At 38.2% G+C, this 20,028-nt stretch overlaps 1 protein-coding gene across 1 annotated transcript in view; it reads right to left on the reverse strand.

The window, feature by feature from the left end:
• Positions 1-465: 465 nt before the first annotated feature.
• LOC102220969 (cytochrome P450 26B1) overlaps positions 466-20,028 on the reverse strand; it is a 38,501-nt gene continuing 18,938 nt past the window's right edge. Inside the window, exons 2-7 of the mRNA XM_005809419.3 lie at positions 18,118-18,342; positions 10,197-10,315; positions 9,573-9,729; positions 8,742-8,897; positions 5,850-6,134; positions 466-4,447 (exon numbers count right to left, since the gene is read on the reverse strand). Coding sequence (XP_005809476.1) covers positions 4,055-4,447; positions 5,850-6,134; positions 8,742-8,897; positions 9,573-9,729; positions 10,197-10,315; positions 18,118-18,342 — 1,335 coding nt within the window. The 3' untranslated portion in view covers positions 466-4,054. The remainder of the gene's footprint in view (positions 4,448-5,849; positions 6,135-8,741; positions 8,898-9,572; positions 9,730-10,196; positions 10,316-18,117; positions 18,343-20,028) is intronic.

The raw sequence follows: 20,028 nt of genomic DNA on the forward strand, positions 1-20,028 counted from the left end.
ATATTTTAAGAGGTATTTGTAAAATACCTCTTAAAATTATATTTGTGGAATAGGTAACATTTAACAGCTTTAAATGTTTAGCTAGTTACAAGGATGAAACATTTCGTGGTCACAAAACATGCTCTTTAGTTCTCTTTAATTTATGTACTTATTTATTCTTTGGTCTTACTTGGTTTTTCTCCAACTTTGCCCAAAATATTTATCTTTAGATTTACTAAAACAAGGAATATTCGAAAAAAACATTTTGTGTGTTGAAACATAACATTTTGTTGTGACACTACTTATGTATATACATTTTGTTTTCTTTTTATACACGCCTTTGTCGTCGCCTTTATGTTTGTTGTCTTTGCTTCACTAATTGAGTAATTTATAGATCAATACTTGCCAGTCTGCAATATTAATTTTGTTGCACTAATTGGTGAATACACAATAAAAACCAAAATAAGAAACATCTCACCAGTCAGATATTTTTTCTTTGTGGTTTATTACAGGAGTACACATAGCAGTCTTGGTAACAAAAAAAGAAAATGGAAAAACTATTACGACACATTCATAATTAAACTAAATGAACATTTCTTCCTGTAAAAAGAATTGCAAATTATGTACAGAAGGACATAAGACAGACTCAGAAACCAACAGGTTGAAAGGAAGATTGAACTGTAGTCACATGGCACTTAAAAAATAAACATATCTGGCAAGTGCTTTCTGTTTCCATAATTAATGTAAAATAAAATGCAGTGATAATAAGTCTGGATAACAAAAATAATAATTATTACAGTAATCAAATCAACAATATCAACATTTTAAACACTGTTTACAATATAAACTGAAATTCATAACATTCTAAATACATCCAATATTTACCAAAGACATTCATGTAGGCTAAAAACTAAATCTGCAATAGAATAAAAAATAACATTTCAAATATCTTATACCAACAATATTATTCATACAATAACATTAATAATAGGTTATTAGTTGACGTAAATAGCTATTTCCCCATAGTCTGATAAAGAATAATGTACAAATTAATACACACCTATTAATAACCCTATTAATGCTCCTTATGCTTTAAATTTTTAATTTTTTTAAAAAGAATTGACATAACACAAATCTCACTCAGTACAAACTATTGCAATCTATAACTTTCAACTTGAAAACGTATACAAGAAAAAGCAGCAAAACAAACCTTTTCAGTTTTTATATTTCTCTGTTGTGAAAAATAAAAAATAAAAAAAATCAGTGGTGTGGTTGGGAGAAATGAAAAGGGCGTGGCATTGGCAGAGTCCATCACGACCGTCCAACAGGTGAAAGCCTTGTAGGCATAAGCCCCGCCCCCTGCCTGATATCTCATTGGTCCTTTTCTCTTTAGAACTCTCCGGAATGTCTGAAAGTTCCGCTAGCGAGATCCAGAATTCCATGGAGGAAGCCCCGCCCCCTGTCCGATACCCCATTGGTCCATTTCTCAGGCGCTTTAGAATGTCAAAATTCCGGAATTGTAGCAAGTTCCGGATCTCCGCTGCAGAAGCTCCGCCCCCCCAAAATCTATGGGGTAACCGAACACGCAAATTCCCAAAGTTCTGATTGTGCAATCACCTCAAGCCTTCTGGGACTGAATTTGCTTTGCAGTCTTATTGTTGAACGGAGGAGCAACGAGAGAGTAAACGCCGTTGGCCTCCATGATGGTGGAACAATAAAAGAAGTGCACAAAAAAAAAGACAAAGATAAGGCAGCACTTAAGCAGCATGTATGTAGGTCTCTTCCTATATATTTTCACCACATCCCCTGATCGTTTAACCCGGTTCCAGCCTAAGAAGGTGCACTGCTTTATGAGAACAAGCATACTATCAAATACGTTCATTATCCATGACGTTTTAATCTCATAATGTAAGTTGGTAGCTTTGTTAATTTAATAACTAGAAAAACTGAAAGTTGTGCCTTCTGAACTGTAAAAGATAAGATAGGAATACATTAGCTAAAAAATAAAATCTTAATTTGCCAGGTAGTTGTTTCACCTAAAAAATTAAAGCTATTAGTAAGAGATTTTATTTTGCAGTCAGAAAAATATCAACAAGCAGATAATCTAAGTTTTACATTGTCTTCTTTACACCTGAGTTTAACGTCAGCATCACTAGGTTAAGCAAAATTTAGGAAGCGTTCAAGTCTGTATTTTTTATTGTTAGGAATACTCAACCTGTGTTTTGTTGTTTTGTTTTGTTTTTCAAAAAGAGTTTTGTTTGTTTTTTGTTTTTTACTGGTTTTTAATACCATAACAGCCGTAGATTTTGTGGTGTTAGTTGTGTCATTGATGGTAAGCAGAACCTTTTTGGGAATAATTTCAGGTAAATTTGGTTCAAACCTTTTTTGACCAAAAAGGTTTGGAAACTTACTGAGTAAATTGGATATGAAAATAAAGTAAGTTTGGTCAACATTTAAGCTCAACTTCTAAAGCTAATTCTAATTTGTTCGGCTAAACATGACCAAGTCAGTTTGGTCCCGAAAGCTAACCAAGTAGGTTTTTCAACGCGACCAAGTGGGACTGACAACAAAGAAGGATTTCTTTCCAAAAATCCTATTGAGTATAATTGTTTCCTAAACCCAATGACGTATAATTTCTTCCTAAATTCAATCAAGTAGGGTTGGTTTCTAAACCTGGCCAAGAAAGACTGGTTCCTAAACCCAATGAAGTAGGACTACTCTCTAAACACAACCAAACAGAATTGGGAACCAAGTAGGACTGGTACATAAACCAATCCAACCAAGAAGGTCTGGTTCCTAAATCCAATCAAGTAGGGTTGGTTTCTAAAAACAACCAAGTAGGATTGACAACAAAGAAGGATTTCTTTCCAAAATCCGATCAAGTAGAATTGGTTCCTAAACACAATCAAGTAAGGTGGGTTCTTAAACCTGACCAAGTGGGAATGGTTTCTAAACCTAATCAAGTCAGTGTAGTCCCTAAACCAGTCAAGTAGGATTGGTCCTTAACCAAGTTTCTGTTTCAACATAAGTAAGTTGGTTTGTTTCCCGAATCTTATCATGTAGATCTGGTTCCTGAACCTAATCAAGTATGAAAAACTGGGTTTCCTAACCAAGCAGAATTAGTTCTTAAGCCAAACTAAGTAGGTTTGGTTCATTAACCCTATCCAGGTTCCTAAAGCTTAACAATTGTATTTCCAATAAAGAAGATTTTGTTATTAAGATTAATGAAGAAAGCTTTTCATAAACCTAACAATAGATTTGATGATCAAATAAAAGGCAAACCAAACAGGATATAAATAAAACAAACCAGTTTTTAAATCAAGCTGTTATTAGAATATCTGGTTATTCTTTAGACCTTCCTGTTTGCTTTTAAAGAACAAGTTACTTTTTTGTTTTTTTTAGGTAATTTTAAAAAAACTAAGTTGTTTCTATTTTAAAATGTATTGTATGCTTAACATATCCATTCAATAAAAGCAATTTTGTCCTTGATATTTTTTTTATTATTAACTTTTTAAATATTCATCCCTGTATCAGATATTACACATTTTAGCACATGGGTGCAAGGTTAAATATTTGCCAATAAGAAAAACTCTGTTTCCATATAATCCATCTCTTTTACCCTGCAAGTCAACTGAAAATGATTTATTGAATTTAAGCACAAGCAAAATGGTTGAAAATTATATTCCTTCTCTCTATACCCTGTTTTATCTCTCGCCTCTCTCTAAAACACCCTTACTGTTCTCATCTCAACTCTTCATTTCACCAAAAGTCTGTTGTGCACCACTCCCATTCAAATTATATTAGATAGCTTTTTGTACATATTTTCTAAGTATACTTCTTCAGAAAATACACAGAATAGAGCATATTTAAAAAGTTTTTGGCAGTTTCCTCCTTTCTTAAAGAAGAGTCCTGATAACCACTTGTTAGAAGAGTCTGAAAGAACGCTCCAATCTGGCAGAACAAAGGTGAAGAAGGAAAAATCTTTCTGAAATTATTGTTTCTTTCCATCAATCTTCTCCCTAAAGACTTAAATCTCTGAACTTCTCCACCCACCCCTCATGAGCAGCCGCCCTTACTACACCGTCGCTCCCAGCAGCTCGTCTGACTTCGCCAAGATCTCGTTCTGATTGGAGTCCAGGCCGTAGAACTTGACCTTTAGCCCGTCGACGGGGTGAACCACGGGGACCGTGACGACACGTGGGAACTGGCGAGTGGCCAGTTCAAAGCGGCTGGTGCTGGCCAACTCGATGGCTAGGATGCGGAGGAAAAGCGTGGCGAGTTGCTTTCCCAGACAGGAGCGAACGCCGCCGCCGAACGGCAGGTAGTGGAAGCGGCCCTCCTTGTCTTCGCTCCGCTCCTGACTGAAGCGGTCGGGGTCGAAGGCTTCTACGTCTTTGAAGACGGCAGCTGTGTCGTGAGTGTCCCGAATGCTGTACATCACGCTCCAGCCTTTGGGAATCTGAACTCCCTGTAGAGAAAAATACCAGAGAATAAGACGATTTGTAAGATTTATCTGATGCAATTGGTCCTAAAAATTAAAGCAGACTCTTCTACAATTTTTGGAAATAATTTCTAAGCTAACTATGAAAAGTATTCATGATTAGTTGTGACTATAAATTTGTGGCAGCGTGTCGTCAGATCCTGGCTCCAAGCTTCCTGTTGGAGGGGAAAAAACTTCTCGCCAACAATGACTGCCACTGGTTTTAGCTGTCTAGTTATCAACATAACTCGCTAAATATTAAATGTACACCATGATATATAAAAGAAAAATGTATGCAGTGCTTTTCTACTAATCGTCAACACTATGACAACTAGATAACAAGGTCAGGAAAAAGCTTTAATAGAAATATCCAACAACAATTTAATAGAAATTTAAAAGCAATAGCAAGGAAGAGGGAACTTGGTAAGTTATGCTAGCTTGACTTTGACAATTTAACAAGTAGATGTGCTGCAGAATTTGATGTGTTTTGGTCCAGTTAAAAATAAAAAAAGACGACCCACACATCAACTCAGTAGAAGATCTTTAAATTAGCTGATTATCCGCCGCCGTGTTCAAATGATCACTTATTAAACAAACATCAAGCCTGAAAACATGCAACTGAGACGGACTGAATGATCTGTTCTTTATGCGCAAAACGTCTGCGTGTTTCTTGGTGTTGAATCCTGATACACTAGTGGAGCTTTTGTCAGTCAGTCGCTATAGCAACGAGTCTGTGTGTAGCACAGCCGACACAGAGCTTGAGAAAAACAGAATGTGAGCGGTTATGAGCTGTTGCCAATGGTTTTTCTGCTGGCGCACAGCACTAAATTAATGGTGCCTACATCTCCAGGTTTCATTTTGATAATGGAGTTGTTCTAAAAGAATTGTCTTTTCCCCTCCAGCTTTGTGCCCATGCACAAAATTAAGACTTGATTTGAGAAACATTTATTTAAGATGTAGAAACGAGACATAAGATTACTGTCGGCTGTTTAATTTATAAATTCTGATAAGATGTCACCATATTATTTATGCACCAATGCCTCTTGTGTAGATGACGTATCCTGGGTGCTACGTACAGCCAGATTATTCATTTTTGGTAATTGTTTAGTAATTTCCGGTCGACTGTTCCGTAACAAAGCCTGATAGGAGCAGGATGAACCCACAACACAACTATCTTCTTGTTTATTGTTACAGTAAGACACTGATTTACTGCTAGGTTATCTTGGTGAGCTGGGAAAGACATATCTAAAAGTCACCAGGAAAACATTTAAAGGTAATACGATTTATTTTTTAATTGACCCCTAAGAACCTGAAGGGAATACGGCCTAACGCAGTGCCTTGAGGTACTCCACTAATAATAAAATGAACAGAATTGCACATAAAGACTTACATCTAGTTCGAAGGTCTGCATTGCTGTTCGGTAGGCCCCGGAGACCGGCGTGTACAGCCTCAGCACCTCCTTGATGACACAGTCCAGGTACTTGAGGCTGATGATGGTGTCCAGCCTCAGCTCTTGTTCAGGACAGAGGCAGCCGTTGTGGAGGAGGCCTCTGCCTCTCAGCTCCTCCCTGAGGCGCTCCAGAACCTGAGGGTGGCGGAGGAGCGCCATGATCAGGGAGGTGCTAGCACTGGCGGTGGTGGCGAAGGCGGCGAAGATCAGCTCAATGGTTGACTCCTATGGAAGTGTGAGAGAAGTTGATGCAGCTTTTATTTCAGCTTGCAGTCATCTTAACGATAAGAGAACTGTGATTGTTTAAAACAGCATTTTTAAAGAGTTTAAATATTGAATGTAAAAAATCTCTGGTGAACTCTTAAGGCGTTTTCACACCTGACAGTCCACAAGACTCGGTTTGATTGTGGACCAAAATTGTTACATTTTCAGCTGCTGCGGTTCTCTTTCACACGGCACTGAGTCAAATGAACCAAATCCTTTATAAAACAGGTTCCCCTCCTCGCCTGTGGTGGCGCTGCACTAAAAACTACTGACAGGAACGACACAAAAACCTGTGAAGGGTTAGCGTTAGACGCTGAACGCAACTTCCTTCTTCAGGAAATAGTGGAGAGGAGTCAAATGTTACCGGTTGTAGGATTTTCTTTTTGTCTTTGGTATAAAATAAAAAACACACTATTTCTCCCACTAGCATGTTTGTTTGGTTTTATTTACCCAGAATGCCCAGCGCTATAGTTGGACTCCTGCTTCTGGAACGCTCTCCGGTTCGCTTGGTGTTCACATATGAATTCGAACTGCACCAGAATTCACTTCAACCAAACATAGACCTTGGTTTGTAGGTGAACCAAAGTTTGATTAGGTATTTAAACAAACCGGACTTTCTCGACAAAACCTAGATTAAAGCGGACTAAACATGGCTGGTGTGAAAGCTCCCCTTACTCTTCCATAAGGCTCCACATGTTGGACACTAACTACCTTGCTCTAGCAACAAAATCTTTTAGCTTTGCTGGACAATTTATGATTAAAGAAAAGAAGTTTTCTCTCCTTGGATTCTTAGTTTTGCTTTGATTTATTATTTTGAAAATGCAGTTGGTAAAAATCTAAACCAAGTAAGGAAACTTGCTTTGGCGACAAATCCTCTGTTTACCTTCACTTTCTTATTGTTGGCAAAGTTGCCCCCCTCTCCAGAAAAAAACCCTGATGGAAATGTTTTTGATTCCTGAAAAGTGGCACATTTGAAAGAAAGTAAGAAGATGTTTTCCAATAATAAAGAATGTGCCACACTGGTTCTGGAATAAATAACAGAGACCGGGCCGTGTGCCTCAGATTGTAAACCTCTCTCCTCTGCCATCACCTGTGTCTGCGCTTTGCGCAGCACGTGTGTTTTAAATGCGTCACAGCAGCGAAGGGGAGCGCCGGGGCCTCCCCAGCTCACTTCTTGAGCACAGTTGAGTGTGTACGTACAGGAGGCCTCATTCAGACCCCTAGCGGGGGCAGTGTTGACTTATTTTTGGTTCTGGACTTCACCCAGAAACCACAAACAGTGAAGCAGAGAGAGAAAAAAGCCTCCACAGAATTCCTCAAATAGGTACATAGAGGCTGTGCCGATCCTTCACCATGTTTCTGTTGACATCAGCTCCGCATTTCAAGAGTTAATGCAGCTCATTCTTGCAATTCCTAATTTTATTCATTCCTTTCTATGGTTTTTAGTGACTTCCTGTATGTCTGGCTTTAGCGCAATTTGAGGGTGGAGTCAAACATTTGAGTCGGTGATGACTTGATGCTTATAGCAGGATATTTAGCCAAACTACATTTTCAAAATGAGGAATGAAAGTGAAAGTGATATCCAAAGAGACAAAATCTGTTAATAATGCTGTAATTTCTAGGTGTAGCAAGCTGCTGTATTTTAGGAATATTAGGGCCAGGCTAAGATATATAGATATTTTTTTAAATTATGAGAATACTCATTATAATACCAGATAAAAAAGTCTAAGTAATACAAGAAATCATTTTATTACCAGAGTAATAGCAATATTATGAGAACAGTCATAATAATATGAGAAAAAAGTGACAATAATACCAGGATAAAGTTGTAATATTAACAAAATAGTTGTAATATCAGAATAAAGTAGGAAGAAGTCATAATAATACAAGAAAAAAGTCTGAATAATACAGAATGTTATTTTATCAGAGTAGTTGTAATATTATGAGAACAGCAATAATAAAAGAATAAAGTCATTATATTACCAGAATAAAGTCGTAGCATTGCGAAAATAGTCGTGATATCTGAAAAATGTTGTGATAATAGCAGAGTAAAGTTGTATGGCAATAAAGTCAAAATAATACAGAAATAATATATTACCTGGATAAAACTGTAGAAATACAAAAATAGTTGTAATATGACAGATAAGTTGTAAAAATACCAGAATAGACGTAACAATAAGAGAAATAAGCCTAGACTAATGGTTGTATCAGAACGTTGCAAATATCGAACCTCTGCTCTCAATAAAACAGCTTTTCTTCTGGTAATTCTGACTTTTTTTCTGCTAATGTTATGACTTTTTCTCATTTTATTTTATTCATGTAACTAAAAAACAAAGTTTTATCATAAAAACTTGGCAAAAAAATCGTCATAATCATAAACGAATGGAGAAATATGTGCAAAATGTGCTTCTTTTTTGAAATTACACAATTAAAAAATGTCTTATTATTGTTCCATATTGTTAAAATACTATATCTTTTTTTCAATACGTGGTTTAAATGTGTTAGCCAAATTCTGCTAGCAGGACGAACGTTTCCCTGGTTCTGGGCCGAGTCCGGGGCGTTTCGTACCTTGAGCTCCTGCATGCTGAGCTCTGCGCCGTTCTCCTTGGCGCTCTCCATCAGGACGTCCAGCGCGTCGCTGTAATCCTTCCCCTGGGAACACAGAGGCTTTTCTCTGATGGCTTTCTCTATGCTTTTCTGAAGCGTGTCTCGTGCTCGGATTCCCTGCAGAAGAAACACATGAAATACATTCAGAAGCTGTTTCCATTACAAATGTAGGTAAATCTTTGTCTATGTTCTGCTAATGTCAACAAACTGAACTTCACAGTAACTGTGTTTCCATTGGGAAAGAAATGAAAATAAAATCACGCAATAAGATATTAAGACTTCTGGCAGCGATGGATGTAAACAGTTACATGAGATTTATTCATAATTTAGTAATCTGCTAGCTGTAGCTAGCGGCAACGTAGGCAGCATTTTGGGGAAATTGTTGGCGATTTTACAGAAAAGCGATTCTGGATTCAACACGTTTGAATGACACACAACTTTTTATGAACTGTGTGATGGAACAAAAACAAATCATTATCCTCCTACCACTTTCTGTCATTTTCACCAACACAACGTCAACTTGCTGTTGATCAAGTGTTTAACACAATACATCTATTTTGATATGGCTGAAAAAATCAGAAACGTGAGTTTTTTTTAAAATTGCCATGTTTCCATTAAGTGAATTTATTTTCGGAATTTCAATTTGTCCAATTTTATGGTCAATGGAAACACAGATAGAGCAGGTATGGCTAATTATCATATTGTTTATCATGATACATTTCTCATCATAAGATTTTTTGATTTATCACGATAAATTCCAGCTAATGTTGAAATCTGTAGGAACCGTCTTACCTTCCTGTAGCCGCTGAACGGCAGGTCGATTGGGAGGCTGAAGAGGTTGTTGACGAAGTCCTGAAAGGTGGAGAACTGGTGCCTCATTTCCTCCTCCGACACCCTGAATCCCAGCAGCACCCTGACCGCCATGGTGAACGACAGCCTCTGGCTCTCCCTGAGGAACCACACGGTTACGTCCAAACACGTGAAACACAGCCTGAGACATCTTCAGTTACAAATCAGAAAAGCTAAAGGAGAAAAATAGCATATTCTTCCACATATAATTCTCTCTTCATTAGCGCAACTTTCTATTTTTACAAAATGTAAACAAAAATAGAGGCGTCAGATATTAGCAGTTGCAGGATTTCTGTTTTGTAAAAGACAACAAACCATTTCTTTAGCATTTGTTTTGGTTTGCATTTACCCAGAATGCCCTGCTCTATAATCCACTTCCTGTTTTTAGAGCGCTTTGCGTTCACATATGCATTCAAACCGCACCAGACTTCGCTTTTTTGGTTTGCATCAGAGTTTGTTCACAGCTCCCCAAACGAACCAAACTCTCTAAACAAACTAGTTGGAACTGGAACTAAACAGAACGGCTGTGAATGAACTCGGTGTGACCGTCCTGGACTGCCGGCGCACCTGTAGACGTTGATGGGCTCGGGGTTGGAGCTCCACACTCGGAGGCTCTCTTGGATGACCTGCTGGATTTTTGGGAGGTAGGACTCCAACGCATCATGGCTGAACACTTTGGCGAACACCTGCAGACAGAAAATCAAAGGACCACTTCAATTAAATTGGACTTAAAACTACACAAAGCAGCTGCCTCCAGTCGCCAGTCAGGGAATAACACGCGCAATTAATGTGAAATTTAGTAGAAAGTTCAGCTGTGGATGAAGGGAGAGAGAGTTACTACTTTTCTTTAGAGAAACTTTTAGAGGTTTTTCCTCTGCAGTCAGCAAAGCGTTTAGTGACAGGCTGAAGAGGAAAAAGCGAGGAGGGGGGCCCACGTAAAGCCCGCTTCAAGCGTTTTTCTGGACGAATCAATCACCAGTCGTCAGCGCTGTTTGAACAAATAACATTCCATCAGATCTGACCTACAAAACTGCCCCTTAAAACTGTCCTGGCTGTGATTTAGAAGTAGAAGAATAAGAAAGAGGCCTTTATAACTATTTTTAAACCGTCTCTAAAACGTATCTTTATCTAAATAAATAATATTTTCATGCATCTGACAGTCAGAGCTGTTGGAGAACAGAACATAAAGGAGCTGCTTGTTGGGAAATCCTTTTCCACGACAAGGTTGGAGTGAATCGGGAATCGCGACGCGGCACATCCCTGAGCAAAACGCACATGGTTTGCATTTTCTGCTCGATGAAACGAGGCTGGAACATCTGAACAAGCTTCTGTGTAATGACTGGTGGCCCGTCATCGGGTTCACTCAAAAGTCACACACGGGTTTCTTTTCCTCGTGAATTAAAGGTTTTCTTTATATGTTGGAGATTACATCATAAGTAGTGATCGTCTCCATACCTCTGTGGTTAGCAGTTTTATTATTTTACAAGGGAAACATATTATGATAGTCACGCAACTCACTCACTCTTTGGTTACCTAGCAAGAACTTGCAGAGTAACTGGCACAGCAGCAGTTTAAGGTTTTGCCTCATAACTGCTAAAAAATAAAAAACAAGGGTGTGGAGAGAAATCTATGGATAAAAGAGGTCAGGCCACCATTTTGGCAATATATCATATAATTAAAACAATAACAGCAAAAAAAAACAAATCAATTATCTATCTAAATGATATGAAACGTTTACATCATAATAAGTTTTTCAGCCATATTGTCCAATCCTAAGATCTGGTAAAGAAGAAACATCGTCACAAAGAATTTGGTCTGTCAAAACAGCAAAGTTTGCTAACTCCAGACGTTATGGCTTTAAACAATAATGTTGTTGTTTTAAGACCATTTTTATGTAATATAATGGCAATGGCAAAACACACGTTTTAGAAATACGGACGCTGACAGGAGTGTTGGGGACGTCTGCGCTGCTGCAACATGTTTAGCAATAAAATGCTGGTTTAGCTTCGGCTAAATCCGTTTAGCATAATTTGAACATAATACTCTTTTCCAGCATCTAATCAGATCATTTTTAAGCAAAAATTAACCTGAAGTGAGTCAAAAGAAGCAACTTTGTCATCCATTGCTGCTGTTGGCTCTGAATGTGATGGACCCCTAGACTCGGTTTGATTGGGGACCAAAACTGAAATATTTGTTTCATTTTCAGCTGGTGTGGTTCACCTCAACAAACAAACCAAATCCTTAGAAAAACCTGTTCCCCTCCTCGCCTGTGGTGGCGCTACACCAAGACCCACTGAAGGAAACAACACAAAACCTCTGAAGCTCAACTTCCTTCTTCATGAAACACAAACAAAAATGGATCAGCATCAGATTTTAACGTTTTTTTTCTTTTGTCTTCGGTAAAAGACCATGAGCCATTTCTCCTGCCAGCGTTAGACTCACACGTTTATTTTTGTTGTATTTACCCAGAGTTCCCTGCTCATTTCCTGCTTTTGGAGCGATCTCCAGTCCACATAAGCATTCAAAACGCAGCAGAGTTCATTCCAACCGAACCAAGACGTAGCTTTTAGGTGGACCAGAGTTCAATTTTTGGTTCGCAACAGTTCATTCACACCTCCCCAATTAATTAATGGATTAAACAGTGTTAAAAAAAAATCAACCAAAGAAAATCTTCTAAACAGCAGCAAAAACCCTGAAGAACCTTTTCATATCGCACGTCCCGGTTATGTAAGGCTGTGAATTAACCTATTTAACCCGTCTGCGCTGAATTGTTTATAATTGCTCCATCTGACTGAACCCTTTGGCTGTTCACACACACTCTGACATAAATAGACCCGGAGCAGCAGGGCTGAGCTACCGTAGGACCGAGTCAGTCCGTCAGTGTGTTGCTCCCTGAAAGGTAACTACAGGTCACCCAAACACACACACACACACACACACCCACGCACACACACACACACACACAGCATCTCTCTGTGGATCCTGGCTGCCAATCAAACTCTGTTTTTATGCAGCGTCATTCTGGTTCCAGTCGGGACGAGGCGGTGTGTGTGTGTGTGTGTGTATGCGTGTGTGTGTGTGTGTGTGGGGGTGTGTATGTGTGTGTGGAAGCTGAAGGGGAATTGTTCTCTACAACAGTCATTCTCCTGCACCACAAAAACGTGACTGTCCTCTGTAGCCTGCAGTGCAAAGACAAAAACACACACTCACACACACAGTTGTCCTAATAACGTCCATATGTCTTAAATTATGTGAAAGTGCTGCGAGCTGCTGGTTCCACAGACATGTAAAGACTCCTTTATTCTTTTCTCTGCCCTCGCTGCTCCCTCCTCTTCCCGTCACTGCCTGCCCCTTCCATCCATCCTCTTTTTCAAAAATACTCCTTCGCTCTCTTTCCTCTCTTGCTCCACGTCAGAGGAGGGCAAGTTCCTGAAAACTTCAGGTACCGGCTCCCAACGTGGTTAAATCGGTTTGGTACGACAAAATATTAAGAAAAAATTAAATTACGAGAATAAAATCGTAATATTACGAGAATAAAGTTGTAATATTGCAAAAATAAAGTCTCAACATAAGAATAAAGTCATAATATTTCGAGAATAAATTATTACGAGAATAAAAACTATGACTTTATTCACATACAACTTTAGTCTTGTACTATTAGGACTTTATTGTCACAAGTTTATATTTTTTATTTTCTTGTTTGGTGAGTATGTGCTTTAAAGAAAAAAGTTGTAGAACTGGTAACTCTTGAGAAAACATCATGTTCTGCTTGAGGCCTCATGTTACTTTGGACCGGCCCTGGTCTGAACGTCCAACCAAAGTTACAATGAAATGGTTTGGATCAAGGTCCAGTTTATGTGTTAAAATGGCCCAGTCAAAGTCCAGACAGTAGCTCTGATATAATTTAAACATTTATCCTCACAGACTTATCCTTACAATGACATCAGAGTAAATAAAAAACAAAAATCATCTTCTTCACGTCACCGTTTTGTGCCACTGCTGGTGTTTGATCATAAAATACTAATAAGGTCATTTAAAGTATCTGACAGTAACATGACAACATGCTGCAAAATGTTGAGTTTAACTTTATATCCCAGTAAATTGACATTTCTACCAACTCCAGGATTTAAAACTGCAGTAATGCTGATTAATCTTTAAAATTGTCCTATTTATATATAATTTATTACTGTATAAATGTCTTAAATGTATGTACATTTTTTGCTTTACTTCTTATTTTACTCTAATTTCGTACAACAATTCAACAATGTGTTGTGTTGTAAATACTTTTGTTCTAATTTCTAATTTATTTCAGAGGCTATGACACCTAATATTTCAGAGATGTTCTCATTTTAAAGCGTAAATTTGTGCAAATACCCCTGATGTGTTATATTTAGGCGTAAAAAGAGGGCAGGCACAGTTAGAAATGGCAGTGCCCTCTACTGGTGATGAAGAAAACCTGAAAAAGATGCAACACCCCTCTGCTGTTTGTAGTATCTAATCACCATCTTTCTGCTTCACAGCTTCAACATTAAACAGACGAGGCTGAAGTTGTTTTAGATAAAAATAAGGCTGTTTGTCGTTTTTGTTGCCTGTCTTGGTGGAAAATGAGGGGAAAATTTGAAATGATAGACGCTCATTCTTTCTGACCTGTTCAGGTTTTTAGCAACAAAACTTCCAGTCAGTTCAGCTCTGATAATCAGGCTTCATATTGATTAGTGCAAACTCATTTGCATTGCTGTGTGTAACAGAAATATTCATGTTTCAGATTTGCTTCAGTTTATTCCTCCTGAATGCTCGGCCCAGGCCGGTCAGTGCTGGAAACCATCTGTGGTTCTCTGGGAGACATTTGGTTTCCCAGCTCAATACTGGGTTATATAGAAACTGGCTGGATCCACTAAAGGCTAATGTGCTGTGTGAAGATTGTTTTTCCGCGTGAAAACCGGAGGGAGGGCAGACGTACACGCTTTGGTCCAGAAGGTCAAGCACCGAGCCGGTTGCTCACTCTTTCTCTGGGTCGCTGTTGTCCGGTTTCAGTCGGCTGATTTGGTTTTATTATCCAGAAAACTGAACCCAACCCTGCCAACACACTGACACACAGAAGACATGGAAACCACCACACTGCACTCACACACTCCTTCTACAACCATTTTTCTGCTTGGTCAATGATGGGACATTGATTTTTAAATAATGCTGTTGTTGGGGACAGGGGGAGTAGTTCTGAGTAGTCAGTGTGTTATCTGAAATATACAGTAATGAAAGAATCAGTGAGAAATTTTCATCTAGAAATCTACTGCAAGTCAAGTTAACAATTCCTCAAACTAGAGCTAAGAGCTTTTCAAATAAGATGTTCTGTTTGTACACAGACGTTTGATTTTCAGAGTTCCTGGTCAGAAGAACAATCCAATATGGCTGCCACACATATTAACTGTTTTTCACCACTTCTCACTATTTGTGTTCAGTTAAAATAAAAACATGAACGATTATGAGCATGTTCCTTTAAAGTTTAACTGATTAAAGTCAGATAAATACATTGTTATTAGCTTATGTTGCTATCAGTAGTTAACATTAGGATATTGGCAAATCCCTTTGGTTTGGTTTTATGACTTGCTACTACAAACCACGTTCAGTGCAAAAAGTTCAGCAAACAGATACATAGAGTTAAGCTAGCAAGCTGACAGTTGCTCAAAGTCAAACTAAAAAGCTAACGGACACCAAAAGCCAAGCTAACTGCTACTCAAATCGAAGCCCACATTTACTCATACTTAGTTTTATTTTTGCAGACCCAAAGTTTATGTTTCAGTTTATGAAATTCAAGTTAATAAATACTAAAATCTACAGCTAACAGCTACTTAGTTGAAACCTAGAAACTAGACTCAAAGTCAAACGAGCATTTCCTGAAAGTTAAAGCTGAAAATCACTCAAAGCCAAGTTAACAAATACAGATATGTAAGTTAACACAACTACTAAAAGTACTAAAAGTAACTAAGAGTACAAACATACAAAAGAAAATCGCAAATAAAAAACAATATAAGTTAGCAAGAGAGTTAGCCAATGGCTAAGATAAACATCGTCCATCTTGGCCAAATAAGATGGACGATGTTTAAAGTGCGATAAAGTTAAAATGCAATAAATTTGCACTTTACCCATAATGGACATAAATAAGCTAGCTAGCTTTACTCTTGCAGGGCATATTAGCAGCTAAATACCGACTCAAAGTTTTGTGTAACAGTAAAGTCTCATGAGAAAAAAGGAAACTACATAGAATACATTAGATGAAACATGTGATTTACATATTTAAGGCCAACTTCTAATTTTTTAATGAATTCAAGACTTTTTATGGATATGGACAGTCTGGATTACAATTTCTCTCATATTCCCCAAAATAAAAAGACTTTGCTGCCTACTGCAGGTAAGAAAGTGAGTTTAAAAATATCCAAACAGAACAAAAATCCCAGCCTACAAACAGATGAGCTAAAAACACAAAGACCCACAAAGTTTGTAGTTTGTGTTCATATTATATCACTGTAGAGAAAGTATAACTTTGTTGTAAACAAAAGGTTATTTCCTGACAGGGATTTTATCTCTTCATCTGTGGATTTGTTTATCTTGTTATCCAGGTGTTACAGACATAGTAGAAGAAGCAGGTGTGGAAAACTGGCTGTCATATCGTTTTGCTTAACAAGACAAGACACGAACTTATCTCTAAAATCAACTTTCCTGACCTCACATCCTTTTTCTCTGCGTGTTTCATTGTGTTAAGAGCCGGGCGATGTTCAGGTGTGTGCGCACACATTGCGGCATGTGTTTGTGTGTCGGGCCCCCACACAGAAAGCCCCTCTTTGTGCCATGTCGGAGGCAGCCTTCCTAATCAGGGGTCATTACATGAGGTTAGTCCCGGGGTCTCCGGGGAGAGGAGAAGGGATCAGAGCTCAGATTAGACCCAGCCGACCCCTCGCCGTCCCCAGGCACCGAAACTGAAGCCTCTCCCTCCCTCCCCCGCAAAATGAGAGAAAATGCGAGACTGATTTACAGGAAAACGCACTTCTTCGAGCTTCTTTGTTGTGAGTTTGTGCGTCAGGTGAGCAGGAGAGGAAAGGCGATTACCGGTAATGATCTGCGTACAGACAGCAGAGAGGAAGGGACGGCAGCGACGGAAAACAGATAATCGAAGACGGTCTCCTGATGGAGGCGTCGTTCTCACGCTTCAGCGGCCAGAACGCCTCAGATAACGCCCAGACAGAGGGATTGATTTACAACAAGAATCGTTCTGAGGCGTCTGAATCCGACGACGTAGGACAAGGGCCAGGCTAAGAAAGAACCGTTCAGTTTAAAAATGCAATAATATAAAAATAACGTCAAAAATCTGAAAAATAAAGTCAATATTTGGAGAATAATGTGGTAATAATCAGAGAATAAAGTCGTACAAGAATAAAGTCTAAATAATATGAATAAAGTCAATATTTCAACAATAAAATCCTAATATTATGAAAATAAAACCGCAGTATTACCAGAATCCAGTCATAATATAACGAGAAACGTGATTTTATACTTCTATCATTTTCAAAATAAAGAGAGCAAAAAAAGAATAAACTAGTATGAGAATGAAATCAAAATAAAATTAATCAATTTATAATACTGTGAGAATAAATTCACAATATTACCAGAATAAAGTAGAACGAATACAAAGTCAAAATTTCAAATTAATATTATGATATTATGATACCATAATGAAATCATAAAACTATGAATAAAATCAATATTTCAACAATAAATTGAGAAATAATGCAAGAATAAAGTCATAAAAATATGAGAATAAAGTTGCAATATTTTGATAATACAGTCATAATACTGCCAGAATAACGTCGCATTATTTCGACTTTATTTTCGTACGACTATTCTCACATTATTGCTTTTTTTTTTTTACAAGGAAGCTGCAGTAAAATGACAATAAAGTCGTAAAATTTCAATAATCATCACTAGAATACAGTCGACCTGTTGAGTAACTTTCACCATCGCCTCATAACTGTTTAAAAATAAAAATATGACTTTCCTGAAAACTATGGATAAAACTGAAAAGGTCACAGTTTGGCAGTATTTCAAATATTTAAAACAAAAACAAACGAGTGGATAATTATCGATATTGACTGATATAATATGCTCACATTGTAATACGTTTTCCAGCCATATTGTCCAGTAATAGTAGAAAACTTGTGATAATGTGATTCGACCCGGATCTGAAAATGTGTCTTTCTTAACAGCCACATTCTGCGTCAATGTCGACATATTTTCCCACCTTTTTGTAAAAATTATTTATAAGACATCTAATATTGTAAGTTTCGCCTCCTTCAATTCACAAGTAAACCACATCTTCGTACTATTTCATTCATTCACGTGAATTGTCATCTGTGAACGAAGAGCTTTGAGCAACGTTTACTGCCAACGTCGTTGAGTTAAATTTCCGTGAAGGTGTTTCTTTCCGTGTCCTGACCTTCCTCCTCTTGCGGTGGATGTCTCCGATGCTGTTGGCCAGAGAGTTGGGTCCCAGCAGCGTTGACGTGCTCTGCGGCCAGTCCACCGTCACCAGCGTGTGCTCGCCCATCAGAACCTTCCGGACGTTTTCGGCCCCCGTCACTCGGATCAGAGGTCGGCCGAGCAGGTGGGTCTTGAACACGTTGCCGTATTTCTGCCTTCTCGATGCGTGGAAGCCTGAACCCTGGGAGAGCAGAAGAACAGACGCCAAAAATGTTTATATTTTATTAGGAGAACATAAGAAACTAAAAGAAATTTAACAATCCAACGTTTAATTGGATTGAAAAATTTTTTTTAACAAAATCTCTGGTGTTACTTTCTATCATATTTAATAGTAAAGGTTTTCAGCTTAAAACCCCCTGAAATAACTTTTAGATAATAATCCGTAAATTTTCTGAGCCACTCTTCAAAATGGGAAAGATGAGCACACTTCAGGAAAGCAGCTGGACATCAGACGTTTTGCTGGATGATAAATTGCCCCAGAAGTTATCGCGATAAACAATAATATTGTTGATTTGAGACTATTTTCATAAAATATGCTGCTGATTGGTATAATAATAATAATAATAAGGCAAGAACACATTTTCAAAGATCAATAAACTTTAAATCTAATGAACATTCAACACTGGAGCTGGAGGACATTTTAATTATCCAAGATAAATAAAACAACAAAAACAGCAAATAAAATGAATTAGTGCCTCTGTTCATTCGTGTAATTTATTTTAAGAAGTGGTTCTATAGAAATGATGACGCTGACATTAGCGTTAGTGTTGTCTGTGCTGCTGCAACATGTTTAGCATTGAGATGCTAGTTTAGCTTTGTTGAGATGCTAACTACTTTTAGCACAACTTGAACACAGTAACAGGCTTCCCCACCATCCAATCAGATCCCATTTTGAAGCAGAAATTAACCCAGTTTGGACCAAGAAAAGTGAATTTGTTGTTGTTTGAGGATGTCGCTTGTGCATCAGATTTACTGCCGTACGGGAAACAAGTTAATACAAACGTTCCACTAAGAAGTTTTGTACGTAAAACTAATTTTATAAATGTAACGTGGTGCCATTAATTAATCAAAAATAAATATAATACCTTTGCCCCCTTTTCTTATTTTATTTTGTTTTACCCTCATTGCGTTTCATCGGAGCGTCTTGGTTAATGGTAAAACCCGCTCAGTCAGTTTTGGGGCTGACCCGACTGCATGTTGACCTCCAAATGGTTGGGGTCGTGGCAGAGCGAGTGGGCGCCGACCCCAGAGCTGTAAACGGACTGTTTGAGCGAGAAGGACATACATCCGCCTGAGAGCAGCCCAACGTGGTGCGCAGGACGCTCGCAGCGTAGCTAACATTCACGTGCAAGTATTCACACGTACCGTAAACGCACACGCTTCCAGCGCTCGCGTGTTCGGTTCCACGAACACACTCTGAATTCATGAATTAACAAAAAAGAAAAACATGCAGAGAAAACAAACATACACAAGCTGTGCTGCAAATCGCAGTGACAACACTAACTAGTTTTTAACCTACTGCTTTCTCAAGGGGATAAAGATAAATGCAACCATAAGAGAGTCAGACTATTCATGTTTAGGTAAGCTTAAAGTTTACCTAAAAATGAATGTTATTTTCTGTAGATTTTTAATGTATCTTCAAACCTAGCAGAAGCTCTGTGTTTAATCTACATTTATATTCTCTGCAACATGAAAATGAACGCAGAAATCAGAGTCTAACTTTAGCTGAGAGTTTATTTGCCTCTGGCAGCAGCAGCAGCAGCGCCTTCAGTTTGTTTTTAAACGCGTGCGCCCGTGCAGCTTCGCCTCAAAGCGATGACTCAGCTTTCTGAACTGGAGCTCAGTTTTGCAGTAGAAGCTACGTGGA

This window comes from Xiphophorus maculatus, chromosome 14 (assembly GCF_002775205.1).
Source record: "Xiphophorus maculatus strain JP 163 A chromosome 14, X_maculatus-5.0-male, whole genome shotgun sequence".
NCBI lineage: Eukaryota > Metazoa > Chordata > Actinopteri > Cyprinodontiformes > Poeciliidae > Xiphophorus > Xiphophorus maculatus.